This window comes from Macrotis lagotis, chromosome 1, assembly GCF_037893015.1.
Source record: "Macrotis lagotis isolate mMagLag1 chromosome 1, bilby.v1.9.chrom.fasta, whole genome shotgun sequence".
NCBI lineage: Eukaryota > Metazoa > Chordata > Mammalia > Peramelemorphia > Peramelidae > Macrotis > Macrotis lagotis.
In genome coordinates this window covers 248,379,061-248,391,978 of record NC_133658.1, presented here as the reverse complement: position 1 = coordinate 248,391,978, position 12,918 = coordinate 248,379,061, and the positions used below count along the sequence as shown (strand labels likewise).

The following is a 12,918-nucleotide window of genomic DNA, read 5'->3' as shown; positions in this document are numbered from 1 at the left end:
AAGGATTATTCTGGCAGCAGCATAGAGTGAAAGTAAGAGTAGCTATTAGGAAGATATTGAAATAATCTAAGTAGGTCATAATGTGAAGGCACTTGTCTGAACAATTTTGGGAATGCAAGTGCAAGATTATTGCAGAGGGGATTCCATCATCTTAGATAACTGATTGGACAGGAGAGGTGAGGAATAGGAGGAGTCAAGGACAATTCCAAGATTGTGAGTGTGGAAGGCAAGAATAGTGGTGCCATAAATAGAAATAACCAAGTCAGGAGAAGGAGCATCCATTCTCTGATTAGAGACCATCGAGGATTGGTGTGGGGCAGTCAGGAATAAGTTCCTCTCTTTGAATGAGTGAGAGAGAAAGAGAGAGAGAGAGAGAGAGACAGACAGAAAAAATCAAGCTGCCTCAGAGAAACAGAGAAACCTCTTTCCACAGGCTGAGGTCACACGTCCTTAGCAGAAAGGACTATTGGTCATGGGGAGTAATCAAAGCCAAAGAGGAGAGAAAGGGATGGCAAAGAACCAGGGAAAACCTAATCTGGCCAATAGAGAGAAGGGAGATTCTGGAAAGCAATAAAGAAGTGTTTTTCTTTGATATACTAGAATATATTGGGGATATAAGTAAGGGAAGGGTATATTTGTCCAAGAAGATGAGAGAACAGCCTGTTATAGAAGTGACAGAGGCAAATATACTTTATGTAAGGGAATTTGAAATATTTCCAAGAAATCAAATATAATGAGACATATTACCAAAAAATATGTCTATGTGATGAGCATCTATTATCATCCTCATTTAACAGAAGAAGAAATAGGATCAGGAAGATCATGAATGTATCATAGGATCACCAGAATTTAGGACTTTAATAGATAATCAGTTTTTAACTAGTTTTAACCTGAATCTATGGATAGATTTCAGGGGGGGTGTATAAACTTGAATGGGAATGTGTATGCACACAAACACACAATATATGTACATATTTGTGTGTATTTATATATATTTATATATTTTCCATTAACTTTTTGTTTCCTTTGTAATTCCATGTATTTTATGCATTTAATAACATTATTCTGAGAAAGGGTTTACCAGATTGCCAAGAGGTCCATGTCACAAAAAAGATGAACAATTCCTGCTCAATTTGGACTTTTCATTTAATGAAGGCACTGAATGAGGCCCAGAGGGGGGGATTGTAGCTTTCCAAGATTACACAGCTGATAAGCACCAGAGGTTTCCTGCACCCCAGACCTGAGCTTTTCCCACTCTACTTCCTAACCCTAATTTCTTGGCATCCCATAGCAGGTGGTTGGAAAGTGTTGAATGCATGAAGGCTGAACTCTTCTCTGCAAGAGTTAGCCTGCTGAGGCAAGTCCAAGCCAACCTCTGCCCAGATATCAAGATGCCAATCGGGGAGGTTCTCCCACCTCCTCCCATCTGCCTCTTGGGAATCTGAAGCTTCCTTGCCTGACAACTGCATCCTTTGCTGAGTTCCTCCCTCCACGAAGGGAAAGGGATAGGCCCTGGCTCACAGTAGGAGCCCTGAGGCCAAGTGGCACAATTACTTCTCTCTCTCCCTGGTATCCCTTTCAGTAGCTAAGCAACTCCCACAACCCAGGACCTACTTTAAGTTGACCTTGCAGGACACCACAATACAAAGGAGAGACTTTCTTCCCAATTTGCCTGCTTTAGGCAAGTATTATTCCTGACTCCAAAGACACCTGACTGATGGCTAAGCTGCCACACATCTTGCAAAATAATAATCACTGATATTTACAGAGTGAGTCACATCCATTATCCTGTCAGATCCTTACAGTAACAGTATAGGGGAGGCCATTAGAATACCTCAAAACTCCATAGCAGCTTTAAACTGTGGAAAGCACATTCCTTTTGAGATAAGTGATGTGAGGATTATTATCCCCCATTTTAGAGATACAGAAACCAAATCTTAGGTAAAGTGGCTTGCTCATCATCGTGCAGCTAGGTAGGCAGTGCCCTCCACTCATGGTGTCTTCTTTCTATAAAGAGGGACCAGTCCCTCATATTACAGATAAGGAAAAAAGGCCTGAGAAGTTAGATATTTTGCTCACACAGATAATATGAGATATCTAGAGAATACTTAAGAACAACAAAGAGAAGGGAACAGTGAGGATTTCTAGGTGCTAAAATTAAACTCCTAATCTAAGTCTGGGTTTCAGTCAGGGTCAGTTCATAGCAAGAGATGGCCATTAATCAGCTGCCTGTACAAACTAAATTATATCTTTTGATTTTATGGATGAAAGAATTCATCCCATCATTCAAATGATAGCCTAGAAAAGCCTAGAAAACTTTCTGCAACTCTGAATATGAATTGAGACTAAGTCCCTTCTCTGAAGCTGAAAATATCTTTTCAATATAAAGGGTTAAGCAGTAGCGAAATGTCATAGAAAGAACTCCCAAGGAAGTGAAAGGTCCCATACATGTCGAAATATCCATAGCAGCCTTTTTCTGTGCTGAGCACAAACCTGGAAACAAGGTGGGTGTCCATCAACTGAGGCTCTGGCTAAACAAATTGAGATATATTAATGTACTATTAATGTACTGGAACAGTGAGTGTGCTATAAAAAATAATGAATATGGGGCAGCTAGATGGGGCATAAAACTCAGGAGATAGGAGGACTGAGTTCAAATCTGACCTTAGACACTTACTAGTTGTGCGATCTTGGGCAAGTCACTTAACCCTGACTGCCTCCAAAAACAACACAATAAAACAATGACTATAAGGAATTCCAAGAAACATGGGAAAACTTGTAAGAAGTGATTCTGACTGAAGTGAGCAGGACCAGAAAACCTATACACAAAATATGTCTTGTATGTGTGTGTGAAAATAGCATTAAACATAGCTGAAGACTAGGTAATGATAACAATCAATGTTGACCCTGAAGAAGAAATAAGGAAATATACCCATATAATTTCCTGGGGAACTCTGGAGATGGAGTGATGCATATGTGGTCAGGCAATGGTCACTCTGTTTGGTTTTGTTTAACTGAGCTTCACCTGGGTTAGGGAAAGGAAGATATCCAGAAATTGCTGTAATGTAAAACAAAAGACAATAAGGCTAAATTAAAGAAAATAAAAGATGAAGTGGGACAAACACAGGATTCTGAGTCAGAAGACCTGAGTTTGTATCTCAATTGATATATACCATGACCCCCTCTTAAGAATGTAGTCTTTAGAGATGGAGGAAGGGAGGAAATACTGTCTGGCCTTCTTATCATCATCACCAGTGAGATTGCTTGTCCCCGTTTGGCAACCAACCAAGATCCATTCTTGCAAGTGGTGGAGGAAGGACTTTGGCAAGGGACAGTTGCCTGCTGGGCAGGATTAAGGGTCAGGGCTGTGATATTATTAAGCAAGCACCTCTTTTCTCCTCAGCTTGCCAAGGCATCTCCTGAGGGTAATAACAGTTGCATTGTGTCTATTTCATTTGGCATTAGGAACTTTCTATCCCATGCCTCTCTGACCATACTGAAGGCTTCCAGACATACCATGGCCACACAAGTTTCCTCAAACAGAAGATGCCTTTGGTTATATGAACTGTCAACATACTCTTTTTTAAAGCAAGTATCTTTGGGGGGGGGGGGGTGTTCCAAGTGACCTGCCTAAGGTCACACAGGTAGGAAGTTATCAATTGTCTAAAGTCACATTTGACCTTGGGTCCTTCTGACTCCAGGGCCAGTGCTCTATCCACTGTGCCCCCTAGTTGCCCCTAAAGTAAGTTATCTATGGAAAGCCTCTGAGGTCATCCATGGGCTATTCTCAGTCTCTTGCTCAATCAGCAAGCATTAACTAAGTGCTTACTAGGATCTAGATGCAGTGCTGAATGCAGAAATGAGTTCAATATAAGTAGAATGGAAAAAACACTGGGTTTTGAGTTGATTGGTTAGTTATCTCCCAAGTCAATTAACTTCCTTGTCTGTAAAATCATTTTCTAAACTCCCTTCCAGCCTTGTTCTGATGCTCCACAGGTCCAGGATTGGACACTAGATCATCAACCCAAAGATGACAGGCACATATAGGAGGGAAAGTGATAAAGTGCACTCAGACATCTCTCCTGGACACCCCCCACACACACATATCATAGGATTTTGAACTAGAAAGATCATCAGGTTCAACTCTTTACTTTTCAGAGAAACTAAGGCTCAGAAGGGAAAAGCAACTTGCCCAATTTCACTCCTAGGGTTAGTTGCAGGGCTGAGATTAGAACTGAGGTTTCCTGATTGCCACCCTACTATTTCTTCATTCTACTGCTTACTTCCAATTAATGAAGACTTTCTGTTAGACCATGGGCAACTCACTTCATCCCACTGGGCCTAATACTTCATTGCTAAAATGAGAGGGTTAGATTAACTCTAATTCTATTCTTAGTATTGTCAGCCTTTTATCATTTCATTATTCTATTGTCTTAGACCTCAACCACTGATATCCAGGGGCCTATAAAATGTCTGGTTATATCCTGTAAGTCATTGAGAAACCATGGGCATTGCCATTGACTTGGATCAAAGAGGGTCCTGATGCTTTCCTTCTTCAGGGCTAAGGTTAATCTGGGAACCTCTGAGGCTCCTGAGAAATGAGTCCTGAAAAGCCCTATAGAGAACTCATAAAATACAGACTGACAAATGAGGAGACACTAACCATCCTTTAACTTATCCTAGAATCTCAGAGCTAGAAGGGTCAAGCTAATCCTAGCAGGTGCTGTGCCCAGAACACACTAACTCACAAGGCAACCCATTTCAGCAGATTAGGATGTCCATCCTTTAATTTAGCAGAAATCTGCCTTCTATTACCTCTCCTTCCACCCCCACCCCCAACTTTGGCTTTTTTCTGCCTTCAAGGGTCACACAGAACAAATAAGTTTCCATGTAAAACTTTAGTACTGTAGGACTCCGCTGGTATCTTTGAGGTCCTCTTATGCCCCTCACCCCTCTCCTTTCAGGGCAGCAAAAGATCTGCTGGAATCCCAACTCTTACCCAACTGGGCTCAGTTATAGCTTCTGGGACAGCCTCATCAAAAGGCCAAGACCATAAGAAACAGGATTAAGGGGACAATTAGTGTATCAAAGGAGAGGAACAGCATGTCTTGTTAGCCAAGCTGACCAGAAACACCCTCAAGGGTATTGCTCAAGCACTGAACTTCATGCTAGTTTTCATGATCTAAAGATTAAAAATAAATCAGACCATATTTCTCTCTGGATAAGGTGATTAAGGAGATGGGGAAAGGGAGTAAACATTTATTGACTACCTACTATGTGCTAGTCACTGTTCAAAGCTTCTCATTAAAGGAATGATATAGGAAGGAACAAGCTAATGCTCACAAAGATTACAAAGTCAACTGTAACTCAACAACTCAAAAGCACCTTGAGGAAAAATCAAAGGCCAGAACCAAGAATTTTCATTTTTTAGTTTACTTTAATTCTATTGTTTACACACACAATCCACTGTGTAAATAACATCAAGAGTCATTCCTTAAATACAATCTGGTACTGAGATTATAATAGATGTGCTTGGAGAATAAGGCTCCCAAGTGAATGAACCTCAGTACTGGAAGACAAAACAATGGCATAATTTTGTGACCCCAGACTCCCTTGAAAGGTTTTTTCGCAGCACCTGATGACATTTACACACAACGAGGCTGAATTTGGAACATGAGAGAAACACAGACCCAAAATGGCATTTAAGTAGAGTGCAGATGTAACTCTTGCTCTTCACCCAAATGATGTCCTGATTTCTTCCACCACACCTTCCTCTTTGACAATTGTAGATGGGAAGGGGTGCTGGGAGAAGACCCCCGAGAAGTCAAAAGGATTCAGAGATATGAAGGACTCCAGGTTCAATAGACTCTGATTTTTTTTTAAGGCTACCAGAGAGCCACCAACCCAGAAAATCTGGGGAAAGGGACAATTAAAGAAGGAAACAATCAAGATGTGAGTATCCTACTACAAGCTTTTGAAGATCACAGAATAACTATTTTTTGAATATTGAATCAAGGTGTCCTAAAACAGCCTAGAAGAGGGTAAATGTATTATTTGTTCCCCTGTATAAAGGAATAAGACTGAAGATACCAAGGGCAAGGGTGATTACAGCCCCTTCAGGAAAACTAACTTTGTGTAAGTGATTCTCACAATTCATAGTGAATAAAGTCATATAAGATGAAGAGTATGACAAACAAACTTCCTGAGTAATAAAAAATATATTTATGACAGTAACCTATGGATATTGAAGTCAGAACCTGAGAAACATTTCTCAGTTTCAGGTGGCAGCAAAAGTGGGAGGTCCCTTTGACAAATCTGGTTGGTCCAAATTTCACAAAGGGAACTAAAGTACTGTCAGGCCCCATCAGGGCCTGACTACATATCTAACACACAATGCAATTTGCCTCTAAAATCCCACTAGCAGGGTCACAGTGGGTGTAATTACATCTATTATTTCATTCATTAACAATTAAATGAACACTTTGGGCAGGAGCATAAAACTTAAAAACATCTTTACAGGAGTTTTGCAGCCACAGCTTTTTAGAGCTCATCATAAAGGTTTAAGCTATGGCAGTAAAGTGTAGTGTTTCTTTACTTAATACTATTATTGAGGTTAGAGCTGAGGGTAAAGTAGCTTCCTAGGACTGGCTTTATTCAAGTCTGTCAACATGGTTTAATGATGCTGCCTATGGGTGAAGATCACCAGGCTATTATAAGTTCTGGATGTGCAACCATGCTTCACTGGGAAGAGATGACAATATAAAATACCAAGCAACAAAGTTGGAATCTGATCTAGAGAAAATGAGTTTTAGCAATGCAGACAGAATAGGAGAATAGGGGCAAAGCTTAGAAACACACAATATTTGAGTTAGAAGAGACTTTAGAATATAGACTAATAATCTTAGAACATTGACTATTTTAGGGAGGAAAAAAAAATCTAGAACACAAAACAAGGAGGCAGCATGATATAGAAGAAAGAGCATCTTTCTCTGAAATCAGAGATGTAATCTCACTGCCCTGAAACTAAGTGTCCCCATTTGTAAAATGAAGGATCCACACAGAGTTTGAGGAAAGTCTCTTATAAACCTTACAAAATGCTATGCAAGTTATCATTGTTATAATTATATTATATTATATTGTTGTAATTATTGTTGTTGATCCATATATACATTATTTAGAGCAGCTCCTTTCTTTTCCCCAGTGGTAATGAAATAGAACTTGAAGAGGTACCCATCAATTAGGAAATAGCTGAATAAATTATGGAATATGTTGTGATATAATACTATCATGCTCTAAGAAATGATGAAGGGGAGGATTTTAGAGAAATCTGGGAAGGCTTGTATGAAATGATGCAGAATGAAGTGAGCAGAACCAGGAGAAAAATTTATAGAGTAATATCAATATTATAAAGATAATCAATTGTGAAAGGTTTAGAAACTCTGATCAACAAAAAGACCAACCACAATTCCAAAATGAAACATGCTACCCACATCCTGATAGAGGTATTCTGAACTCAGAATACAATTGAGACTTTTTTTGACGTGTGGGAAATTGTTTTGCTTGACTATATATGTTTATAACAGGTTTGCTTTATTTTTCTTTCTTTTTCAGTTGGAAAAGAGATTAGGTGGATGTGGCAGGAAGAAAATGTAGACCTGAAAATAAAATTGAATTGAAAACAAAAAATACAAAACAACAAAAAAAAGCTCATAGAGATCCATTTCAATTCTTTGTAGGAAATTGATGTCCAAAGGTCACAAAACTAGCTACTGGCAGAGCCAGGATTAGAACACAAGTCTCCTAGTTAGGATATTTTCTAAATGTACTGGCTTTTTTTGCCATTACTCATAATAGGGAATATTTCCTTTCAACACTGATTTTTTTCAGAAACAGGAGACAATGGCAGCTCAATTTGTGCATCTTTTACCTGATAAAAGTACTCTTTATATCACTGAATGATATTCAGGAAAACAAAATTTTAATACAGAAACTAATTCTGGCAACTTCATCTTAAATCGGCTAATAAAACTCTTACAATTAAGCTACCTTCCATTCTGAATAGCATTTTTTTTTGAGCTGCAACTTAACACAACTGTAATATCACAAATCACAATTTTTGGTTTTTCAAAAGACAGTGCTCAAAGGCAAAAAAACAATTTAAATTTATAACAAAATACAAGACTGGGGATTATAAACCTTAAGAACTTCATCATTAAGGCTTTAATCAACCACCCTGAACTGCCAGCAACTATACAGAAATTATTCAAAGAAACAAGTATTCTCAGTTTCAATAGAACACACATGAACAGTTACTCACTTTCAGTGAGTGCACAAGTTATCTAACACTTTTGTTTTTAAGGCACTCCAGTTTAAAAGGCAGACAAATCAGAATCTGGCTGCAATATTTATAGTCAACTGAAGAAATGTAAATATTACAAAGAGATTGTTTTTCCAGGCTTTCCCCCCCACACCAAGGACAAGATCCTAGCCTGAAAGATTTATGCAAAGAGTATCTAAGGCAAACATTTAAATAATATTAAGAGACACTCAAATGAAAAGACAATTGGCAGCTAGGAAACTACAAAGGATAAAGACAATTCTGGGGTCCTTAAACTTGCATCCAGGCCTAACTAGCCCATCAGCATGAATCTTAGTCCTTGTCCCCAAAAGACCTAAAAAAGCAAAGGAGAGGTCCCAGGTCAAGGTCAGATGAAGTCCAGGTCAATCTGATTAACAATACATGTTCAGAGCTATTGCCTCTGCATTAAATGATTCCAGACAGCTTTTTTGAGGATGTTTTTCATCTTTTTCCTTACTGTGAGACCATCAAGTGTCACATATTTGCCAAGAATAGGTTGGAGACAAACTCATTCCACATGGGCCACCTTCTAGCCCCTGTCCTTGTGAAAACTGTTAAGTGAGATAGGATTGATAATTGAGCAAAGATACTAAGTCAAAATAAATGAAGACAGATTAACCTCCTTGACTCTCCCTAATTTTTCTTTTATTTCTTGTAACTATCTTGCTTCAGATTCAGACTGGAGCTCTGGGGAGGAAGTCCAGGAGAAAAGGGTTTCAAGTACCAAAACTCATATGTTCCATACCAGCCCATCAAGCCAAACAGAGTGCCAAACACTTTCTGTGACAGGTCATGGAAATAAATAGCAGTACAAATAAACATCAAAACCCAGATATAAACCAAACAGCCCAAGGCAACCACCAAAGAGGTGAGAGTGAAGTGCAGGCTGTGGTTCCTGTCCATCTTGACCTCTTGCAGAACAATCATCTCCTCCACAATGACCAGCGCACAGTAGGTCAGAAGAAAGGAGTGGCCGGAGATGTCAAAGCCGTGCCAGAACCCACCACCTTTTTGGCATTCCTCCTTGCTGTTATATTCCTTTCGGATACTTTCCAGGGCAGGTGATTTGTAGCAGCTGCCTGTGTAGTGTTCAATGTGCAAGAAGATAGTTGTGACGACATACCAGATCGCTGTTCCCACCAGAAGTGTGCACAGTCGCCTGAGGACCACACTGGCCTTCCCTGTTAGATGATAGTTGGTGAGGACAATGAAAGGCAGGAGGAGAATGAAGGTCCAGCCCCAGGCTACTTTGACAAAATACCTGGCGGAGGGGAATGCAGAAACAAAAAGATAAGGAGGAAAACAAAATTTAGTCATTAATTCAAGTCTTTCAACTCAGAATTGTAAAATATTAGAGCTGGAAAGGATTTTAGAGGTCATTTAATCCAATTAGCCCCTTCCTTCTTTTTCTTTATAGATGGGAAAACTGAGATTCAGGGAGGTGATTACTCATCCAAGATCACATAGCTTGGGAGAGATATAGATAATACAAATTCTGAGTCCACCACTTACCAGCAATATGATTATAAGCAATTCATTTCTCTATCTGAGTCTCCATTTTACCTTTTATAAGGTATGGATCACAATACTTTCATTTACCTGCCTGATAGGTTGTTGTGAGAATGATTGGGGGGGGGGGGGACCCTATAGGATCTGTAGTCAAAATACCTGGGTTCAAGTGTTGACTAGTCCAGGAGGACTGCAGGTTTAGAACTGTAAGGGAACTTGGGGACTGTCAACCACATCCCTCAGTTTACAGAAGAGAAGCCGGAGGTAAAGTGACTTGTCCAAGGCATACAGCTAGGAAGGATCCAAAGCAAGAGTTGAAGCCGAGTCTTCCAAATCTCAAGTCCAGTATTCATCCTCTCTGCCACACCGCCTCCCTCATCTGGTCTAACTATGAGCATCCTTCCTCTCTGGATTGCCTCTTCTGATAACATTACTTGTATCTTACCAGAAAATGCTTTGTAAACCTTAAAAGGTTGCATTAATGTGCGTTGTTATTATAAAAATACAAAAAGCACTGTGTCGGTTGTAAAGTACTCTGCAAACAAGATCTGTTGTGACTATTTTCATCGTTACTATTGCCATTATCGGGGCGGCTAGGTGGCAGTGGATAGAGCCCCGGCCCTGGAGTCTGGAGGACCCAAGTTCAAATGCGATCTCAGACCCTTAATAATGGCCTAGCTGCGTGGCCTGGGGCAAGTCACCTAACCCCGCTGCCTTGAAAAGAAAACTAAAAAAAAAAACCAAACCTATTTCCATTATCCCCTACAGCCCTCCCTAAGTAAGAGCAGAAAGGAAAAGCGGCGCGGGCGGGCGGAGCTGGGCGCGTGTGCCAGGAGTGCCGCTCGCCTGCTCAGGCACCGCACAGGCCCAGCAGCGCGGCGTGCCCGCGGCCGTGGCCAGCAGGAGGCTGCGGCGGGCCCTCCCCGCGCCAGGCGCTGCACACTCTCTTCTCGGATCCTGGTGGCCGTGCCACTGCAGGGCACGGGCCCAACTAGCCTCAAAGGTTTTCGCCATTGCTCAAGAAACGGCGGAGGAGCCGGGCGCCGCCTGAGCGCGGATGCCTGCCCGGGCGGGGGCGGGGGAGGGGGCACGGGGCGGGCCGGGCGCTCCCGCAGCCCGCGCTGCCAACCAGGACGAGCTGCGCTGCGCGGCGGGGACTAAGGTTTCAGGGGAATCCAGGGCGAAGTTCGCGGCCGGGGCGGAGCGGCCCCGGCTCCCGGCCCCCGGCTCCCGGCCCCCGGCCCCCGGCCCCCGGCCCCGCGCCCCCCGGCCCCGCGCCCCCCGGCCCCGCGCCCCCCGGCCCCCCGGCCCCGCGCCCCCCGGCCCCGCGCCCCCCGGCCCCCCGGCCCCGCGCCCCCCGGCCCCGCGCCCCCCGGCCCCCCCGGCCCCCGGCCCCCCCCCGGCCCCCCGGCTCCCAGCCCCCCGGCCCCGCGGCCCCCCCGGCCCCGGCTCCAGGCCCCCGGCCCCCCGGCCCCCGGCCCCGCGCCCCCCGGCGCCCCGGCCCCCCGGCCCCCGGCCCCCCGGCCCCGGCTCCCGGCCCCCGGCCCCCGGACCCCCGGACCCCCGGCCCCGCGCCCCGGCCCCCGGCCCCGCACCCCCCGGCCCCCGGCCCCCGGCTCCCAGCCCCCCCGGCCCCGCGACCCCCCGGACCCCCGGCCCCCGGCCCCCGGCCCCCCGGCCCCGCGCCCCCCCGGCCCCCCGGCGCCCCGGCTCCCCGGCTCCCTAGCCCCGCGCTCCCCGGCCCCCCCGGCGCCCCGGCTCCCAGGCCCCCCGGACCCGCGCCCCCCGGCCCCACGGCCCCCCGGCCCCGCGCCCCCCGGCCTCGCGCCCCCCGGACCCCGGACCCCCGGACCCGCGCCCCCCGGACCCCGGACCCGCGCCCCCCGGCCCCCCGGACCCGCGTCCCCCGGCCCCCCGGCCCCCGGACCCGCGCCCCCCGGCCCCCCCACAGCCGAAGAGCGCACTCACACGTTGAAGACGTTGCGCTTGTTGCTGAGGTAGCTCGGGGGCACCGGCGCCAGCTCCTTGACTAGGGAGCCGCCCAGCATGAGGGCGAGCAGCGCCCACGGCAGGTAGCGCCGCACGGCCGCCCGCACCAGCGTGGAGCGGAGGAGCCAGGCGCACCGCTCCAGGGACTCCATGCCGGCCACCGTGCCCGTCCCCACCGGGGAGCGCCAGCGCTTCTGCCGCCTCCCGGCCACCGTCCCGGAGGCCCCGCCCCCCGCCGCGCCAGGGGCCGCCCCATCGCTTCCCTCCACCGCGGGGCCCCGCCCACCGACCTGACTGCGCAAGCGCCGCGCAGCCGCTCCGACGGCCCGCCCCGCCCGCCGGAGAGTAAGCAGCTGAGTTCTCGGAGCCGAGCTCCAGGTGCGGCTCCCCCAGGCCCTGGGCCAGCGCAGGCGCGGGGAAGGCTCCTGCAGCGCCTCCCAGCGGGATGTGGCGCCCCCAGCCTGCGGGCCGGGCCCGCGCTCCGCTCGTTGGATCTCCTCGGTGATTTCTCCCCGCCCTGCGGCGGCGGCACCGACCGGGAAGGGAGGGCGCGGGCCTGGGGGCCGGCTCCCGACGGGCCGCCGAGGCGCGGGGCTGCGCGCGCACACACGCCACCTGCCGCAGCCCCGTGCGGGGCCTCCCCGGGGCTAGGGCCGGGCCGCGCTCGGGAGCTGTCGCTCCCTCCGTCTGTCTGGCTGTCTGTCTCTGTCTCTGCCTCTGTCTCTGCCTCTCTCTCTCTCTCTATCTCTCTGCCTCTCTCTCTCTCTCTCTGCCTCTCTCTCTGTCTCTCTCTATCTCTCTGCCTCTCTCTGCCTCTCTCTCTCTGTCTCTGCCTCTCTCTCTCTCTCTCTGCCTCTCTCTCTCTCTCTCTCTCTCTCTCTCTCTCTCTCTCTCTGCCTCTCTCTCTCTCTCTCTCTCTCTCTCTCTCTCTCTCTCTCTCTCTCTGCCTCTCTCTCTCTCTCTCTGCCTCTCTCTCTGTCTCTCTCTATCTCTCTGCCTCTCTCTGCCTCTCTCTCTCTGTCTCTGCCTCTCTCTCTCTCTCTCTCTCTCTCTCTCTCTCT

The 12,918-nt window shown here is 46.6% G+C and overlaps 1 protein-coding gene across 1 annotated transcript; it reads right to left on the bottom strand.

The window, feature by feature from the left end:
* Positions 1-3,717: 3,717 nt before the first annotated feature.
* Positions 3,718-12,055, bottom strand: FITM2 (fat storage inducing transmembrane protein 2). Its single transcript, XM_074210141.1, has 2 exons — positions 11,837-12,055; positions 3,718-9,620 (listed from the first exon to the last, which is right to left on the bottom strand). Exons 1-2 carry the CDS (start codon positions 12,007-12,009, stop codon positions 9,005-9,007), a joined length of 789 nt encoding a protein of 262 aa, XP_074066242.1. The 5' UTR covers positions 12,010-12,055; the 3' UTR covers positions 3,718-9,004.
* Positions 12,056-12,918: the final 863 nt, after the last annotated feature.